Raw genomic sequence first — 19805 nt, 5'->3', positions numbered from 1 at the left:
TCCATCATGAAAGCTCATATTGATCTAAGTGACCAGCGACAGCCGAGCGAACCCGGGGCTAAGGAAGCCGGCCCGCGGGCGGTGAGTAAATGAGCGATGCTTATCAGAGAGTGACGCCCTGTTAGACTCACGAAACGATGCGACATTGTCAGCAGAACAAAAAAATGATGGCAGGTAACAAAGACCACACCTCTATTCCCACCTGTTTACTCTCTACTGAGGCGTGTGACTCCTCCCCCTGACAGCTGTGGTTAACCTGAAAACACGAGCGGATGGCTTTAAGGTAACCACCAGGTCACTGTAGTCGCACCCGCCATGTTGGACAGTTTGACACAGGCTCACACACCTGCACGCACATCCAGGTGCAGAGGCGTTTCCTGTTGGTGGACCTAGACTCTAATTGGTCATCAGACAAATGTATCACTTCCTGTTCCCACTGCGTGGAGATAACGAACACACATAAATAAAATACTGTGACTCTGTTCGTCTCTCTCTTTTCGTACGGAGGACCCAAACACTCGGCGCCGTCCTGCATGTGCTGCGATTTCTGCTTTAATCTGCTTCGTGTTGGAGATCGGTGCCACGCACGGAGGAAGCTTCGTCTCTGATATGACAGCAGCGCCGTTTGTAATTATTATAATAAAGACGGTGTGTGTGCGGTTTTTGGCGAGACCTCGGTGGCTCTCAGTTTGTAATTGAAGGTTACGAAGAGGAGGGTGGAGGACGTGACGGCTCGTTATCGTCTCCTTAAATGAAGCCTTCGTGCCTCTGACTGTAGAAACATCCGTGTGAAGGCGGCCTTTGTTGGTCCAGCAGCGTCAGGAAACGGTTTGGAAGTCGACAGAGATATAATTACAGCTGTCGGTATCGTCTCTGCCGAGCGTCCCGTCGACGCAGAGCTGACGGGACGTGTCACGGCGAGCTCTTTAAAAGCAGCGTGACAGAAACGCTGACAGCCCGGGCAGAGTAAATAAATACCACTTGTCTGGCCTCGCCATGCGCTGCGGAGCGGAGCCGTGCGCTCCGACGACCTCACAGAAGACAATTCAGCAGGGAGCATTTTAAAGATTTCAAAGTTTAATCGCCTCCGTTTTGAAGTTTTTTTCTTCTTAATTGACACCCTCGTCTTCTTTAAAACAGGCGCGCGTGATCCCCAGAGGCTCGGATTAGACGTCACCGCTCGCTGTCTTTGAGGCATCTGACTGCATGCTTTAAAGAAGATGATGGTTCAGAGGAGCGACCTGCCGACCTCGCCTCAGACTTCAAACATTTTCCTAGAAACTCGCCGAGATGACAAAACGTCTGCCGTGTTTTTGGGAGGAAGCGACATGCGCTCTCAGAGCGTGATCTCGCGTGATTTATCTCCCGTGATCCAAGGCGCTGTCTTCTCCACAAGTCGCCCAGCGCCGTCTGTGATGCTGTCAGACGCCATCGTGTTAAAATCTCACCTAGCTTCCATTTTGGGGGCCAGGTGAGCGCTCGAGCGCAGAGCAAAGAACCAGCAGATCAACGAGCCACAAAAGTGGAAGGACTCGAAAACGTGTTCGGCGTGTTCTTTAAACACGCTAAAAGCGTTCTGCTGCCGGGGTCTGAACAGGCGGTAGCTGCAAACGTCTCTGCGACTCCCTCCAACAGCCTCAGACTGACATGATGTGGTGTTCACGCTCCTTTGGCAGCTTCACAGACTGACAGACGAGACAAACCTCTGTGCGTCCCGATGACCCGTAACTGTAGCGTGTGGAGGTTTACAGGTAGATGGGTGACAGCTCAGAGGTGGTCCTGAGAGTCTCAGGGTCTTAGCGTGTGAAGGACTGTTCGGTGCTCTGGCTCAGCTCGGTGAATCTAAAGAGGAAGTGACTGTGGACCTGCTTCCTGCTCCTCTCTGAGGAGTCAGACCAGTCGCCCCCTGCTGGACATCAGAGAGCGTGCAGCTTTAAGAAACTGTGTAATGATTCATCTTCTCTTCTGTAGAGACAGAACTAATAAAGACTAGCTACACATTTATGTTAGTGAGGTGTGAAACTGACTCCAGCTATCGGTTTTATTTTGGAAGGAAAACATTCCCCGACTGGCTGTTGTGCTTCGGTCCAAATGAACTTGGGGTCTTCCAGCGAGGGCTTAGAAACAGCCGGGTCGAGACGAGCGAGCCTGGGGCTCATCAAACTCTGCCCATTAGTCAAATCTGAGCTGATTACATGTAGTTAGCCGAGGTCGGCTGAGTCACGGCGGCATAATTAAAGACAAACACTGTGAGGGTCACATGTTCCAAGAGCCAGATGGCAGGGCGAGCCAGCCTTAATGGCAGGATTTACTGAGTCCATCCTGCAGGTTTCTGTGGATTTACACCCAAAATCTGACACAGTGGGGTGGCAGGGCGCCGACAGACACGCAGCGGGGTCAGGCGGTTCATGGGAAATCCAGAGTCTCGCAGGAGAAAACCCTGACAGACCACATCAGTGTGAAAGTGTGAATTCAGTTCGGATGATTTTAACACAGAGCTAACCCAAGTCCTGAGGAGTCAGCTGAAGAGTAAGAACAAGATGCGGGCTACGCCCTGCCCCTGATCAGGTACCCTGCTGGGATAATAATTTGGCCAAAGGAGGAGATAGAAGCCACTGACATCAAGACCAGGAAGCTCCTGACCATGCATGGAGGGTTTCACCCCAAGTCCAGCACCCTGAGACTGTACGCGAAGCAGAAGGAGGCCGGGGACTGGTGAGTGTCAGCACCACAGTCCAGGATGAGACAACGAGCATCCACGAGTACATCAGGAAGATGGCCCCAACTTACTCATTGACAGCTGCTGTCACAGAGAAACTTGCAAATCTGACCGTCGAGAGGTCGAGCAGGATTCAGAGAGGAAGTCAGGAGTAACCGGCTCGAGCACCTGAGGCATCAATAACCATCCAGACCACAAAGCATCTACACAACGCTGTGATTGGTGAGGTGATGTATTCGTGTTATTTTAACGAGGCTTCGGTCTTACAGACGTCAGTGGAGACTGTCCACGCTCAGCAGGCAGGTGTGAGGGCCGGAGCGGGAGACTGCAGGCCCCAGGAACCTGAGGCAGGAGCTGCCATCAGCCTGGACCGCTGCTTCTGCACAGTGGGTGGAGGTGGAGGTGGTGCTTGCTCCAACAGCCTCCCTCTCATAGCCACACCAAACCACTAACAGCAGCAGGAAGGAACTGCTTCATTCTCCCTACTTCACCATTCGGAACACATGACGGCATGTTATGGAAACACGCTGAAGAGAGCTCCGCCTTTAACCTGAACAGGTATCGTTTTTGTCTCCAGCTGTTCTGATCCTGAGGTGGAAAAATGTTCGGACTCGCCGTCTGATTGTGACCAATGCTGGATCCCTGCAGCTCATCTCATTACCATAAATCTCCCCTCGTCTCTCCCGAGCCACTTCCTCCTCTCCCGCTGCTGTCTCCGCCCACGTTAACGACGTCAGGAGGCCTCGGCGCAGCGGCCCAAACGTGCTGCCGTACAGTCACAGAGGGCCGCCCCAGCTGGCTCGGCTTTAATTGGCTCGGCTCAGGTGCCAACTGAGATCAGCTGTCGCTGCAACAACGGCCGCACCTGTTTACACGTCTGTCAGAGCGGCGGCGGCGCCCGAGGCGTGACCCCCGACACACAAGGTCACATGTCCTCTGCTCGGAGGACACATTCACACTGCAAATGAAGTGTTCTTTATCCAACCAACAACCAGCTCCATCAACTACTCTGATTACTAACGAAATACTCTGATTACTGCTCCTGCTGCTCTCGGACCAGTAGTGAGCAGCTGTCAGCACCACAGGAAACGCTGTCAGCGAGAGTGAGCTTGGACTGAGGAAAACTAAAAAACTAAACTTCCTGATATTTTACTGACGAGAGGACAAACACAACGTGGAAACTATTTTGCTCCCTGATGTTGTACATATTAGGAAAATGTGGCTCGGGCGTCTAATTCAGGTATTTAAACACGCTGAGTACCAAAAACATAACTGTGTGATGAGTTATCAGGATGAGCGCCGTGCTGTCTGCGGTTTCATGTTTGCGGACTCGTCACCAGCTGCTCCCTGCGCTCTGACGTTTTAACTGAAAACAAGAGAAATAGTTCAAATTCTGCAAAAAGCAGAACAGTTCTGCTCCCAAACAGGAAGTCCTGCACATGCACGTCCTGTGATGGCTCCAAAGGTGACTCGTACACCCCGAGCATGTCAGGTTCGTCTCAATAACTTTACTTATAATGGAAGATAAACAGAAGGTGTGTTCAATTCCTGACACGATGTTTGCGTCAGATCCCAGACGCTCCTCTTGCTTTCTCCTCAAACCGAGTCCAGAACAAACTGCTGATCACATGACAGTCAATCAAACAACAGGTTTCTTTGTGTGAAGCTGTGGAAATAAAACTAATTAAACTGAGACGAAGTTTTGGTTCTGAACAAGTCTCTGGGTTTTTACTAGTTATGACATTCAGACCAGAGGTGCTAAATGTATGGCTCGGGGGCCAGAGCGAGGCCACTAAAGCAGCTTTACTCACAGCAGGCATCAAAGGAGTTCTCCTTCATTCCTGGAACAGGAACACTGACAGCGAGTCAGTGATGTGCTCCATGACGAACAGTATGTGGGGAGGATGATCGTGCACTCTGCACAGGTAACACAGTCGGTTACTTTAAACAAGTTACTGCACAAACTTTTTACAGCAAAATATATCATCAGCATAAAGCTGTATTTTCAGTTACTGTAATTACTCTGTTCATATTTACAGTATTTGTAGCGTCTGTTCGTTTACACTGTTGCAGGATTACCACCGTTTATTCATTAGAACAATAATTTACATCAGACAGTAACACACTGAACTAAATGAAATAAAACTATATGTTACAAAGTTCACAGAGTATAAGAAATAGCTCTATAATATCCAGACTACTGTCTCACGCGTGCTCAGTCATCCAGGTCAGGAAATCCCAGAAAGTTGATCCTGTTCATCTGGATGTTTTCAGTTTCATCATCATCAGGTGACTTCTTCAGTGTCAGCTGACTGCAGGTCTCCAACCTTGTAAACATCTGCACAATAACTGAAACCAGCACCACTGAATGAACTGTGAGCTCAGTTCTTTGATCATTAATATGCGAATTGTGGTGACCAACAGCAGCTAACATGTTGTTAATCTGAAACATTTTTCTGCATCTATTTTCAGTTTTTACTGTTTTTCTGTCAGATTTTCAGTCCCACCTTCTTCCAAACATTTTTCTACAGGCTGCTCAGTATCAAAGTCATCCTGCAGCAGTTTTACTGCCCAGCTCTGTTTCCTGTCTTCGTGCTTTTAGACCAGGGGTGGGCAATCTCAGTCCACGAGGGGCGGTGTCCCTGCAGGTTTTAGATGTGTCCTCGAACCAACACAGCTGGTTTAAATGGCTAAATTAGCTCCTCAACATGTCCTGAAGTTCTCCAGAGGCCTGGTAAGGAACTAATCATGTGATTCAGGTGTGTTGACCCAAGGTGAGATTGCCCACCCCTGTTTCAGACACATAATTATGCATCTTCTGTATGTTGAGCACTCAGAGGTCTCTCTCTTTCTTTCCCTCACGTTTTGTCTGAACCACATAACTCCCCATTAAATTCTGAGCTGGTTGTTAAAGAGGCTGCGACTTCATCTGTGTCATCAGATTAGCCGAGTGATTTGTCCTCACAGAGGCTCACTGCCGTCATCATTACTGTGACCGGTGGAGGATCCTCAGCTGCTCACACGTTAACCAGCTGCCATCTAGTGTCACATCTGGGACAGTCACAGGATCGTATGATAACGACGATGCAGATCAGTGAGAGGAGGTGGGTGCAGGGACTATTACTGATAAAAAAGGATGAAGATGAAGCTGCCAGGCAGGAGGAGAAGAGCTCAGACGGAGGAGGATGCTGGGATAGGAGGAGATGGAGGCAGATGATCCGCTGTGCAGTGGAGCTATGAATGCAGCAGCTGAAAGAAGAAGCAGATTTACAGTAGGCGGCTGATCTGGCCTCTCCTTTCAGTGCCTGACAGTAACAGACTTTGACCTCCCCCCCGTGGCTCCAGTTGAATAAAAGCCATGACTGCTGGATGTTTGAGGGAAAATCTGCCTATATTACAATAGGAGGCTAAGACGGGCCTCCATGCTCATCTGATCATGTGCTTGACAGTTGTTGCACCAACGTGGGCACGGCCTGTTGAACAAGAAGCCAGCAGGCATCATAGATTTCAACGACAGGCTGACTCGCTGACAGATCCGCGCCTGCTTGCCGCAGGCCGAACACACGGGGGAAGGTGTGTTTGCGGGGAGGAGGGTTCAAAGGTTATGCCTGGAAGAAGCAGCAGCAGTGATGGGAGACTGTCACGGCCCAGCGAACACTGCCATGCCGACTGAGCTTATCCTGGCCTGCCGACGCTCATCTCAGGGTGCTAAATTAGATCCATCGCCAGTTCATGAAAGGCATGCGTCTGACAGCACGCCTATCAAATCCCCGCAGATGTGTGTGCAGCAGTGAGCCACACTGCTCATAAATACGCTAACATGTAAAGTCAGGTCAGACAAAGTCCCCAAATTGGCCCAGAGTCAGAGATACAGCTGACAGACAGGAGAGAGGGTTTCTGCATGAAAATCAGCAGGAAACAGACACGTTCACACACAAAAGTCCTTCTTATTAAACTCGAAACAGCTTTAAGAGCATTTAATCACTGGTGGTTTATACTGTGTCATATTCTAGAGGGAAATATAAGCTAGGAAAGCCTTTGACTGCTAAAAAAGAGGAACAAAAAATACAACTCCCAGAAGGCTCTTCGCACAGCGCGTGCGCTGTTGTACCATAACGACGTGATGAGCGTTTATGTTTTCAGTAGCAACCGTGAGTTAAACTGAACAAAGTCGTTGTAAAAGGTAAGAAATGCGTCAGATGTTACCAGAAAAATGACCGGAAACAAGTCAGAAGTAAATATGGAGTCACGAGCGTTTGAGGCGACACGCAATCTGATAATTAGACGGTTCCGCTAGCTCGTTAGCTACTGCTGCTAATGCGGAAAAAAACACCATAGATTCAGAGCTTTTCAGTGAAATACATCCACGTACGCATAATATATATTTTAATTTATTTACCTGATATTAATATGGTGTGTCCCATTGGTCAAAGATAACGCTGCTTTGTTAAATCATCGCTCGGTACCAGACTACCTTTAAATTCTATACGTTTTAATGTTCACGGTCGAAAGTAGCGTTAAATGTGGCTTCGTAATTATCGTCGAAGACTCGGAAACATCGGAATTAGCCGGTTTTAAGTTCGGCATACATGTAACACACTAGGCTGTTTGAATTTTGGTGCTTTTGAAATGGTGAACAGTCCGTTTAACACCGCGCTATTAGAGGCGTCTTTAAAGTGAAGTGCTGCTGATTAAGTTTTCATTGTAAAGTATTTTTATTCATTGTGCCGATTGTGTTTTTAACCTCACTGAGAGATTGATCTTCAGAGATGAATTATAAAAGGCGTAAAGCTGTCTGTAACCGCCACCGACGGTTGAATCTTCTGTCCAGGCTGAAACATGTCAACCCTCCGGGATGAGACGGCAGCAGATGTGCCGGTCAAGGACGTCACGGTGGACCTCTCCAGACTCACACCGGCTCCACCAGGTGTGTCCACACTCATCAGGCTGTTTCAGAGTCCTCCACGTACCAGCAGACAGTTGCATGACTAAAACGTTGAATTCTAACCTACATTTTAGGTTAAATCCAGTGCTCTGTTTTATGTGGTACAGTTTGTTCACCTGCTAATTTGTTGATTTCTGCTCACAGAGTCGTCGACCTATCAGCACGCCCGTGCGCGACTGGACATCTCGCGTGTGTCCCGGGAGGAGCTGGAGGACCGCTTCCTGCGGCTGCAGGAGGAGACGCTGCAGCTCAAACAGCACAGCCACAAACGGGATGATCTAATCAAGAAGTGAGGCTTCTCCCATATGCCCGGGGCGTTTTTATCACTGAACAAAAGCACGTCTTTAAAGAGAACACGTTTATTTCCTCAATAATATTTTTCCACACAAAAAGCTCCAGAATCCTTAATGTGTCTAACAATATACCATTTAATTTAACTGTCTCTCTGCAGACTGAGCACAAAGCTGAAGAGGCTGATGAACAACCGTGACCGCATGGAGCAGCTGGCAGCAGGGACAGCCCCATCCTCCAGGGTCCGAGACGTGGAGATGGAGGAGATGATGGAGGAGCTCCACGAGAAGGTCCGGGCCCTGCAGGCCGAAAACGAAGGGCTGAAACAGCGCCTCCTGGTGGCAAAGCATCAACTCATCAATCGTCAGAGCCAGAGGCCGACGCCGTACGACCGCATCCAGCCGCGAGTCAACACGGGGTTGAAGAAGTTCAGAGACGACATGTCGTCTCCGTCTTTAATACGACCTAAAAGTGAGTTCTGCGGCGTCTCCAGAGCTTCTCTGCCATCACGCTCCACGAACTGCGTGTTTTCTTTCTCTCTGTTTAACTTTTACCATCTTCCCTCTGTGAATTCATCTCCTGCAGGTACGAGGAGTTTGGAGGGAGGAGGACGACCTCCGACTGGCCTGCTGCCTCGCTATGGGCACAGTCTGCTGGAGGAGGCCAGATCAGAGATCCGCAACCTGTGAGTAGGAATGGGAATCAGTGAGATGTTAGTGATCGATTCTGGCTCAAAAACACCTCTAAGCAGGATATCACTCCGGGTTCTTGGCTGGCTTAGCGTTAGCATGCTGTCTGTGCAGGTGCATGAAGTTGTGTCAGCAGCATGATGGAGCTGTTTCTGGATGCACGAGCACAAGACTCCATAAGCAGGATCGATCGGCAAACAGACTAACAATTCCATACAGCTGGACTACTGGGAACCACTTCTCTACAAGAACCAGTTCTTAATTCCCGTCCTTACCTATGAGTCATCCTGAGCTTATTTAAGGCAAGGCAAGGCAAGTTTATTTGTATAGCACAATTCAACAACAAGGTGATTCAAAGTGCTTTACAGAGACATTAGAAACAAAAACAAATAAAAAGCATGATTTAAAATTGATTAAAACAATCAAACAAACTAACTAATTAACAAACAAACAAACAAACGAACGAAACAGTATATAAAATCAAAACAGATAAAATCAAAACAGATAAAATCAAAACAGATAAAATCAGTAGTTAGTGTAAGTTTTGAAATTTAAGCTTAAAGTGTGGATTTGGTGCTTTATTCAAATGCAGCTGAGAACAGGTGAGTCTTCAGCCTGGATTTAAATAAACTGAGTGTTTCAGCTGATCTGAGGCTTTCTGGGAGTTTGTTCCAGATATAAGGAGCATAAAAGCTGAATGCAGCTTCTCCGTGTCTGGTTCTGACTCTGGGAACTGATAAAAGACCGGATCCAGATGACCTGAGGGATCTGGAAGGTTCATACTGGGTCAGGAGGTCACTGATGTATTTTGTAGAGATGGCACGATACCACTTTTTTATGTTCGATACCGATATCATAAATTTGGATATCTGCCGATACCGATATGAATCCGATATAGTGTGTTTTAATCAACAAAACTGTTTTTTAAATATCTTGCTGCATTTTGTATAAGTTCATACTCAAGTTTAAAACAACAACTACACTAAAGCTATTCTGTTATACCTGTATACAAAAAAAATATTTCATAGTTCAGCAATACTGATCAATCTAATAAACTTGAACCTACACCATCCTCCCTATTCTGGTATTTTAAAGAGTACTTAGCGTAAATATTAAGCAACCTAACTAATAGGGTTCCAACTCCCAGCAACAACAATAAATAAATAAAAAATAGGGAACCACCCCTCACGCTCCACCTCATGATGCTTAATCGACGTAATCAACCTTAATTTGATGCAGTGTGAAAAAAAAAAATGCACAGAAATCAATTATTTTTCAAGAAATATTAAATAGATTCAACATCTTTCTTCAACAAAATTGCAGACTGCACAGATGGTACCTTCCCAAAGGAAAAAGTACTATAGCTTACTAGGGTATATATATTAGACTTAATAGTCACTATATACAGTAATTGACTTCTATTCATTTTACATCAAATTAAAACTTTGGGTGTCAGATAATTATTTATTAAAAGCTCGACATTTTAAATGAGAATAAGAAAGAAAAGTATGTCTTTGTGCCCCCTTTTCCCTGTTCATGCCCTATCGGCCCCCCTGGCTAAACTTTGCTAGATCCGCCCCTGCACAGTTACCAGCCGTCAGCTACGTAGAAAAAGATCCTCGAGTAGAAAGTAATATTAAATAAATTCTAACAACAGCTGATCAAGCTTAAACGTGCTGCTGTTGTTCAGCCGCTGGTTTCCTCTTTCTGGTGCAAAGTGGACCAAAAGCAAAGAAGAGAGACGATCAGCTGATCATTGATCAGTTTTATGATTGAAGTAGCAGCAGGAGAGGCAGTCGCTCCATATATCGTTTGTTAAGCTTAACGCAGGAATGCTTTACAAACATTCAGAGATGGACTTACACACTTGCTTTACTTCTCTCGGGGATAACTTTGTCGGAGATGAAATGCCGGGTTGCTAGCGAAGCTCCACATGCTATCCAGACCACCGACAGGTCCCGCATGCCACAGCCGCTCTATCACGTGATGCATACTGCTCCGACGTGCTAACGTTCTGAGGTGAGTTACGGCGTGTTGCAAGTTTTGTGAGGTGCTTTCGTGATATTTAATGGATCGGATTACATTTTTTATTTTTCTCCGATATCCGATCCAGTAATTTAGGTCAGTATCGGACCGATACCGATACGTAATATCGGATCGGTCCATCTCTAGTATTTTGGTCCTAAACCATTCAGAGCTTTATAGACCAGCATCAGAACTTTAAAGTCTATCCTCTGACGGACAGGCAGCCAGTGTAAGGACCTCAGAGCTGGACTGATGTGGTCCACTTTTTTGGTCTTAGTGAGGACTCGAGCAGAAGAGTTCTGAATGAGCTGTAGTTGTCTGACTGATTTTTTAGGTAGACCTGTAAAGATGCTGTCACAGTAATCAAGCCTACTAAAGATGAATGCATGGACTAGTTTTTCCAGGTCCTGTTGAGACATCAGATCTTTTATCCTAGAAATATTCTTGAGGTGATAGTAAGCTGACTTTGTTATTGTCTTAATGTGTTTTTCTAAGTTTAGGTCTGCATCCATCACTACACCCAAATTTCTCGCCTGGTTTGTGGTTTTTAGATGTATAGATTGAAGTTCTCTGGTGACCTGTAATCGTTTTTCTTTGGCGCCAAAGACTATTACCTCAGTTTTGTTTTTGTTTAGCTGGAGAAAATTGTGGCACAACCAGTCATTAATTTCCTCAATGCATTTACCAAGAGCCTGTACAGGGCCTCGGTCTCCTGGTGACATTGTGATATATATTTGTGTGTCATCTGCATAGCTGTGATAGTTTATTTTGTTGTTGTTTATAATCTGTGCCAGTGGGAGCATGTAGATGTTAAACAGAGGGGGTCCCAAGATGGAACCTTGGGGAACTCCACATGTGATACTTGTCTGCTCAGATGTGAAGTTACCTATTGATAGAAAGTGTTACACCCCAGCCCAGGGAACCGGCGTGCGACATAAGGAAAATAAAAATAAGGAAAAATGCCCCCCCACTCCCTGCTCTTAAGGAGGACGAACCAACAAAAAACAGCTACCACGGATTTCACAACAGCCAGTCAGTTTGAGTCCCAAAAGGTAGCAGGCATCAGGGTGAGCATGGCCAAAACAACAAACAAAAACTCTAGAAATGAAATGCAGCTGGCTTACCTTCACAGAAAACCCCAAACAAAAATTACAGGTGTCTTACCTGCCTCCCTAACCAAAAACAGGAGAAAAGGTTCCCAAAGAAAAATGGCTTCTCACCCCTACCGAGTAAAAACAGTATCAACAACTATTTACATCTACAGTGGGGCAAAAAAAGTATTTAGTCAGCCACCGATTGTGCAAGTTCCCCCACTTAAAATGATGACAGAGGTCAGTAATTTGCACCAGAGGTACACTTCAACTGTGAGAGACAGAATGTGAAAAAAAATCCATGAATCCACATGGTAGGATTTGTAAAGAATTTATTCGTAAATTAGGGTGGAAAATAAGTATTTGGTCACCTCAAACAAGGAAAATCTCTGGCTCTCACAGACCTGTAACGTCTTCTGTAAGAAGCTTTTCTGTCCCCCACTCGTTACCTGTATGAATGGCACCTGTTTGAACTCATCATCTGTATAAAAGACACCTGTCCACAGCCTCAAACAGTCAGACTCCAAACTCCGCCATGGCCAAGACCAAAGAGCTTTCGAAGGACACCAGGAAAAGTATTGTAGACCTGCACCAGACTGGGAAGAGTGAATCTACAATAGGCAAGCAGCTTGGTGTGAAAAAATCAACTGTGGGAGCAATCATCAGAAAATGGAAGACATACAAGACCACTGATAATCTCCCTCGATCTGGGGCTCCACGCAAGATCTCATCCCGTGGGGTCAAAATGATGATGAGAACGGTGAGCAAAGATCCCAGAACCACACGGGGGGACCTGGTGAATGACCTGCAGAGAGCTGGGACCAAAGTAACAAAGGTCACCATCAGTAACACACTACAACGGCAGGGAATCAAATCCCGCAGTGCCAGACGTGTTCCGCTGCTGAAGCCAGTGCATGTCCAGGCCCGTCTGAAGTTTGCCAGAGAGCACATGGATGATACAGCAGAGGATTGGGAGAATGTCATGTGGTCAGATGAAACCAAAGTAGAACTTTTTGGTATAAACTCAACTCGTCGTGTTTGGAGGAAGAAGAATACTGAGTTGCATCCCAAGAACACCATACCTACTGTGAAGCATGGGGGTGGAAACATCATGCTATGGGGCTGTTTTTCTGCCAAGGGGACAGGACGACTGATCCGTGTTAAGGACAGAATGAATGGGGCCATGTATCGTGAGATTTTGAGCCAAAACCTCCTTCCATCAGTGAGAACTTTGAAGATGAAACGAGGCTGGGTCTTCCAACATGACAATGATCCAAAACACACCGCCCGGGCAACAAAGGAGTGGCTCCGTAAGAAGCATTTGAAAGTCCTGGAGTGGCCTAGCCAGTCTCCAGACCTCAACCCCATAGAAAATCTGTGGCGGGAGTTGAAAGTCCGTGTTGCTCGGCGACAGCCCCAAAACATCACTGCTCTCGAGAAGATCTGCATGGAGGAATGGGCCAAAATACCAGCTACTGTGTGTGCAAACCTGGTAAAGACCTATAGTAAACCTTTGACCTCTGTTATTGCCAACAAAGGTTATGTTACAAAGTATTGAGTTGTATTTTTGTTATTGACCAAATACTTATTTTCCACCCTGATTTACCAATAAATTCTTTACAAATCCTACCATGTGGATTCATGGATTTTTTTTTTCACATTCTGTCTCTCACAGTTGAAGTGTACCTCTGGTGCAAATTACTGACCTCTGTCATCATTTTAGGTGGGGGAACTTGCACAATCGGTGGCTGACTAAATACTTTTTTGCCCCACTGTATATACAACAAACTATTTACAACACAGGGGGAAATCAAGACCATGACAAACTGAAACACAGGGCTTAAATACATAGAGGGAGTAATCAGGGAATAGACAACAGGAGGGAAACACAGCTGGGGCAAATCAGAACTGACGAGACAAGGAAGCGTAAACTGAACACACTGAGATAAGACAGACCTTCAAAGTAAAACAGGAAACGCATAACAGTCATGCCTAAAACAAAACACTGACAACATCGAATCGTAACAAAAGTATTTCCTGTTTTCTAAGTATGTTTTGAACCAGTTTAGTACAGTTCCTGAAAGACCTGCCCAGTTCTCCAGTCGTTTGAGTAATATGTTGTGGTCAACTGTATCAAATGCTGCACTGAGATCCAGTAAAACTAGGACTGACATTTTTCCACTGTCTGTATTCAGACATATGTCATTAAACACTTTGGTCAGAGCGGTTTCAGTGCTGTGGTTCTGTCTAAAACCTGACTGGAAGGCATCGTAGCAATTATTCTGTTTTAAGAAGTAACTGAGCTGTTGAGAAACTGCTTTTTCAATGATCTTACTTAAAAACGGGAGATTTGAGATCGGCCTGTAGTTGTTCATTTGTGTCTTGTCAAGATTGTCCTTTTTCAGTATAGGTTTGATTACAGCAGTTTTTAGTGGTTCTGGAAACACACCTGATAATAAAGAAAAGTTGACGATCTGTAACAGGTCTGACTCTAAAGTCTTTGAGACCTTTTTGAAAAAACTTGTTGGCAGGACATCTAAACAGCAGGAGGAGGAGTTCAGTTGACCTAAGATGTCCTCCAGGTCTTTGCTGTTAATAGGGTCAAACAGTTTCATGGTGTTTAAACAGGTTTTCGGTGGACACAGTACATATCCTGGATATTAAGGATATTATTAAAGGTGGTATTTTACATCAGTCATTGAAACTCCTCACAAATATTTACCGTGTCCTCCTAGCTGGCATCGGCACTGAAACAGGAAGATAAGAGTAACTAAGGCTCCACAGAGCTTCCTTCTGAGGATTTATAAATGACAGTTTTTGTAGTTCTTTACTGGATTCACGCTGTGAGTGAAGTGCAGACTCGCAGCTTTAGCTGGAGGGTTTAAATAAGGTCGTGACACACACAGTCCCTCATTTTCAGAAGCTCATTGATTGTGACGCGCCATGTTTGTGTCGCAGAGAGAATGTGATCGAGTCCCAGCGGAGCCGCATGGAGGAGCTGGAAGGTGCATCGGAGCTGCTGAGGGAGGAGCTGAGGAGGAAGGAGGCCGAGTATGAAGAGAGACTCCTGCAGGTCCGGCAGGAGCAGAGCTCCAAACTGAGGTACGAGCTGCTGGTTTTAAATACGAAGCCTTCCGTAAAGCTGAGCAGCGCCTCGTTCTGATGTTTCCTGTTATTTCATCAAAAATGTCGTTTATGTTTGAGTAAATGAAAATCCATCTAAATAAAACCAGTGAGAATATTTTGGTCTCAGGTTTTTGTTGGAGGGGAGCACCAGAGCCTGTTTCTCACGGTTTCAGTCCAACAGCTTTCACCGTATCAGGGCAGAAGATGAGCTCGTGCTGTGGCGAGGCGTCTGTCATTCACAATAATCGCTTTCTGTGGTCACCTCTTCACTCAAAGCTGTGCTCGAGGTCGAGGTTGTGGATGAATCTTTGTTTTTTCCTGTCAGGACGCACGTCAACAGCAACGTGACGCTGATCAAACTGCAGAAGCAGCTGGCGGTGAGATCCAACACCGTGGCCGAGCTGGAGGGGCGATATCTGCAGCTGCAGGAGGTGAGACGTTTCCTGGCCTCCTCCTCTTCCTCCCCCACCTGAAACCCTGCAGCACCAAGATCAACATCCAGTAATCACTACTGATCTTCTCTGTCTGTGAGAGAACAAATTATCGCACTTTTCTATGCAACGCTGTGACTTCAAGCGCAATCAAATCCCTCTGCAGCCAATCAGGAGAAAGATTTCTTAAGAGGGGAGGGGCTTGATTCAGTGCACAGCATTGTTTTAAACTGTGAATCATGCAGATGAGTAGGGACGAAACACCAGAGCTGGATATGATGAGCTCAAAGATCATGTGACTAACCTCCCGTTTATAATTCCACCTTATGGCACTGACACACATCTGCAGACACAGCTGGCCTGACGAGATCAACAAGACCAGGTGTCAGGTGTGTACACAGAGCGAGCTAACAGCGGCGGCGTTTGTTTTGCAGAGTCAGCAGACGCTTAAGCTCAGTCATGAAGCGGCGATGGCGAAGGTGGACGAGCTGTCGGCGGATCTGAAAAACGAGCGGCTGAAGCGCTTGGAGCTGGAGAAGCAGCTGCAGAGTGCCAGCGTCTCCAGGACGAGGATGGAGCAGGTGAGCCCGAGTCCGCTGTAGGGGTGTGCTGCTGTGCAGGTGTGGTGGCTCACCTGCCTGTGTGTGCGTTCAGCTGCAGGAGAGGATCGGCGAGCTGGAGCAGGACAGAGACCTGCTGAAGGACAGCAACGAGAAGCTGCTGAACAGGTGAGCAGAAGGAGGCGAAGACACGCCGCGGCGCTGTGAGGGCCGTTTGTCCATGAACGTTTCAGTCTTACCTGGCCCAGGTTGACCTCCGTCACCTCCTCCTTTCGTTGCAGCGCCTTTGACGTCTCTCAGCAGGAGAAATGGCAGCTTCAGGAGCAGCGGCTGAAGCTTCAGATCTCTCAGCTGGAGACGGCGCTCAAGGCCGACCTCGTCGACAAAAACGAGATCCTCGACAAAGTCAAGGCCGAGAGAGGTACGGGTACGCCCCCTACCTGCCCATTAAGACCGCTCCGTGTCCCGTGAGAGCGCCGAGGGTGAACGTGGCGACCGATTTCCTCCCTCTGATTGTTTTTCAGACACAAACGAGAAGCTGAAAGAAGCAAATCAGAAGCTGGAGGTGCAGTTCCTGCAGCAGAAGCAGCAGCTGGAGGAACTGAACGAGCAGCTCAAGTTTTACAGTCGGGTGAGCAGATGAATCAAATCCTCTCGCCTGCTGCAGGTTTGGTGTGTGTGACATCACCGTGCTCTTCACAGGGGAGCGACTACGACGTGGCCGAACTCACCGAGGCGCTGCTGCTCGTCAAAGTGAGTGCCCGTCACACGCCGCTGCCGTCGTTACTGCAATCATACACAGCCCAGATTCAGTCTCACGTCTCGCCTTTTGTCTGTAACATCATCGTCTATCAGACACGTAAATCCCAGAGGAGTGGAGATCTGGACTTCCTGAGGGAGGCGGAGGAGGAAACGGGCGGCACCAGCATGGAAAACGCCATTAAGGAGCTGCGAGCCGCTCACGCCGAAACCATCCAGGAGCTGGAAAAGACCCGGAGCCTCCTGAGCACGGAGAGCCGGATCAGCCAAGGCTACAAGGTGGAGCAAACACACCCGCCCACTTTTATTCTTACTGTATGCAAAGCAGCAAGGGGAGGGGTCAGAGTGGAACCTGATCACGTTTGTTGTGCTGAGCAGAATCTATTTCCTTTCTTGTGGCCGCAGGCCGAGCTGGACGCCGCGCTACGCAAGATGGACGCCGACAAACTCGAGTACGAGCAGAAGCTAGAACGCCAGGCTCAGCTGCTGGACGCCAGGGCAACGAAGATCAGGAAACTGGAAGGTTCCCGCCCACCCAAGCATCCATCCAGTTCTCCTGCTGATGTTCAGTTTAAAGAATAAATGAACCGTTGATGATGAGGTTTCTCTGCTCCGCAGCTCAGCTCAGAGACATCGCCTACGGGACCAAAACCTACAGCGTCAAAGCGGACGCCACAGCCGAGGACGAGGCCGACGAATCTGGCGAAGCGCTTCACCTGGAGAGTGGAGAAAACCTGCTGGAGCTTCAGATAGTAGGCGTCACGCTGTCTGGCTCTGCCCTGCAGATGCTGGGCGAAGCTGAGCCCGCCACCTTCTGTACGTACGCCTTCTACGTGTTCGAGCTGCACGCCACACCGGTGGTGACGGGCCACAGTCCAAAATACAACTTTACTTCTAAGTACGTGGTTAGCGTGGACGAACGCTTCCTCGACTACCTCCACCGGGGCGCGGTGAGGGTGGAGCTGCACGAAGCGCTCGGTCTGGACTGGAGGACGCTGGCGGCTGGCGAGCTTCATCTGCAGCAGCTGCTGGAACAGGACGGGAAGGTTCACGGCAGCGTGGCGCTCGTCGGTGAGTCATTGGTCTGTGGGGGGAGGGAGAGACTGACATAAGCACAGACTGAGAGACAGCCAAAGAGCTGCTCGTGTAAAGGCTCAGGCTCACTGACAGAGTCCATGTTTCATTTGTCACACACACAGACACACACAGACACACACAGACACAAGAACAACACTGAACAGGTGCAGACCGACAGCGAGCAGTGAACAACCGTTACCGGGTGCATCACTAAAGTACATTATTTTGTTATTAAGTGCATGAGCAGTGTAGAGAGTCCAGTCCAGCATCACTCGGTGTGGACACACTGCAGGTCAGGGAGCTCTGAGCGAGCGGTGCATCCAGCAGAGCGCACCGCTCTTTGGAGAGCTCGTCTATCCCGATGCTGTTCCTCCACCTTCAGAGGGAGGTGGAGGTCTGAGGAAGAAGAGACGCTTCTTTAAAAAGATGTTTAGCGCCATCTGCTGTCAGTACGGAACATGACGTCATGAGTTTGGTTGGTTGTGGCTAGCAGACTTAACATAAACTAATGTGAGTCTGTTAGCTGCAACCAACCACATGACGTTACATCTAATGTAAATTAGCCTTTATAAGGGGAGCGCCTCATGTCCGCTCTAAGCTCAAATATGTACAAGGTGAGAGTAGGGCCGAGGACACAACCTGGATATTTACCTTCCTGTGTGTCATGAGGGGCCGTGTGACCCGCGAGCCAGCTCAGTGACGGCCGGATCCACGCGGTCTGCGGGCTGGCGGCTGTACTTGACGATGACGGTAGACTCGGCGACTGTCGGTGATGCTCGATGAAAACGCGTCGTCAGATGAACGCTCGTGTGCAAACCTCTTTCAGGGTCGCGTGATGAGGCGCGCTGCTTCGGCTCCTTGGAGTTCTGGCTCAGGCTGAGGGTGCCCATGACGGAGACGCTGCGACTGTACCGAGAGAAGATGAAGGCGGTGAGCTTCATCATCACCCGTCATCACTCAGATACACGAGCAGGAGGATACACCCACGGTGTACACACACCTGAGCAGGTGAAGGTTCTCACTCGTGTCGTTTCTCCTCAGCCTCCGCCAACGACCGGCGACTGGAACGAGCTCTTCATCACCGTCCGCCGCTGCTCCGGCCTTCAGCCGCGAGGCTCCTGTCAGCCGAGCCCCTATGTCGTCTACAAGTTCTTTCACTTCCCCGACCACCCCACCGCCACCGTTCACAACCGCCAGGACCCCGACTTCCATGACCTCAGGTCGTACTCCGTCTCGATGGATGCGGACCTGGACCGGTACCTGAAGTCAGAGCTCCTTCAGTTCTACGTGTTCGACTACAAAGAGGAGCAGATGGACACGTACCTGGGGAAGGCCCGAGTCCCTCTGAGGACGCTGACCCACGACGAGAGCCTCACAGGTGAGTCAGGTGTTTGTAGCACACTGTTCGCCTGCAGGTGCAGCTTCAGTGTTCAGCTGCAGCGTGACCTGTTAAAATGGGGTTCTTTCTCACCGTCATTACCTGAACATGGACATACACACTTTACACTGGTTTTAAATAAACTGGACAGGAAATGTTTTCATTTTTAGCTCCTGATGAAGGCTCCAGGCTTTTCGATAAAACATCGAAAAGTGTTTTAATGGTTTAAACTTCTTAAATCTAAAGTTAACCAAACGCCTCACACTGCTGCTGACTGAGGAAATGTTTCAGGATCAGCTCGATCAGATGTGAGTGAGCACGTGTAACCTGCTCTGCTCCCTCAGGTGTGTTTTCGCTGGCCGATCCCTCTGGACTCCCCGCCGGGAACATCGAAGTGACTCTGAAGTGGAAGGTCTCCTACATCCACCCGGTGGACGCCATGGAGGACGAGCCCAGGTTTACTCCTGTGGAGGAAGCGTCAGAGGCCAAACAACAGCCGGAGGGCAAGGAGGCCCGCCGCCATCGCGCCGAATCTCAGGTCAGGTCATCCAGATGACCCAAACATAAATTTAATAATGGCCTGAAAATGTTTTCGATTTTTTTCTCCTTTTCTGCGAATTTAAACACAACAATCGAGCGATTCCCATAATTCCCTGAGGAGCCTGTTCCTCCTGAAGGCTGTGGCCTTCCTGTGGCTTCAGCAGATGTTCACCT

The 19805-nt window shown here is 48.1% G+C and overlaps 1 protein-coding gene across 3 annotated transcripts in view; it reads left to right on the top strand.

The window, feature by feature from the left end:
- Positions 1-6807: 6807 nt before the first annotated feature.
- Positions 6808-19805, top strand: part of rpgrip1l (RPGRIP1 like) — a 28475-nt gene continuing 15477 nt past the window's right edge. The window contains exons 1-18 of one of the 3 annotated variants that reach the window (XM_085465030.1): positions 6809-6902; positions 7551-7646; positions 7809-7953; positions 8116-8426; positions 8541-8640; positions 14719-14862; positions 15212-15317; positions 15752-15898; positions 15972-16045; positions 16159-16298; positions 16402-16508; positions 16580-16630; positions 16733-16915; positions 17042-17159; positions 17255-17707; positions 18540-18643; positions 18755-19091; positions 19436-19629. In XM_085465030.1, the coding sequence (XP_085321156.1) occupies positions 7559-7646; positions 7809-7953; positions 8116-8426; positions 8541-8640; positions 14719-14862; positions 15212-15317; positions 15752-15898; positions 15972-16045; positions 16159-16298; positions 16402-16508; positions 16580-16630; positions 16733-16915; positions 17042-17159; positions 17255-17707; positions 18540-18643; positions 18755-19091; positions 19436-19629 (2802 nt within the window). In that variant the 5' untranslated portion in view covers positions 6809-6902; positions 7551-7558. Of the gene's footprint in view, positions 6903-7550; positions 7647-7808; positions 7954-8115; positions 8427-8540; positions 8641-14718; positions 14863-15211; positions 15318-15751; positions 15899-15971; positions 16046-16158; positions 16299-16401; positions 16509-16579; positions 16631-16732; positions 16916-17041; positions 17160-17254; positions 17708-18539; positions 19092-19435; positions 19630-19805 lie in introns of all 3 variants that reach the window. The other 2 variants (XM_085465029.1, XM_085465031.1) reach the window with 2 other exon arrangements.

Source organism: Copadichromis virginalis, linkage group LG7 (assembly GCF_057382275.1).
Source record: "Copadichromis virginalis isolate Kocher_CV1m ecotype Utaka linkage group LG7, C_Virginalis_male_GT1.1, whole genome shotgun sequence".
Classification (NCBI taxonomy): Eukaryota; Metazoa; Chordata; class Actinopteri; order Cichliformes; family Cichlidae; genus Copadichromis; species Copadichromis virginalis.
Note: the sequence above shows the minus strand (reverse complement) of the source record. Positions and strands in the feature narration are given on the sequence as shown.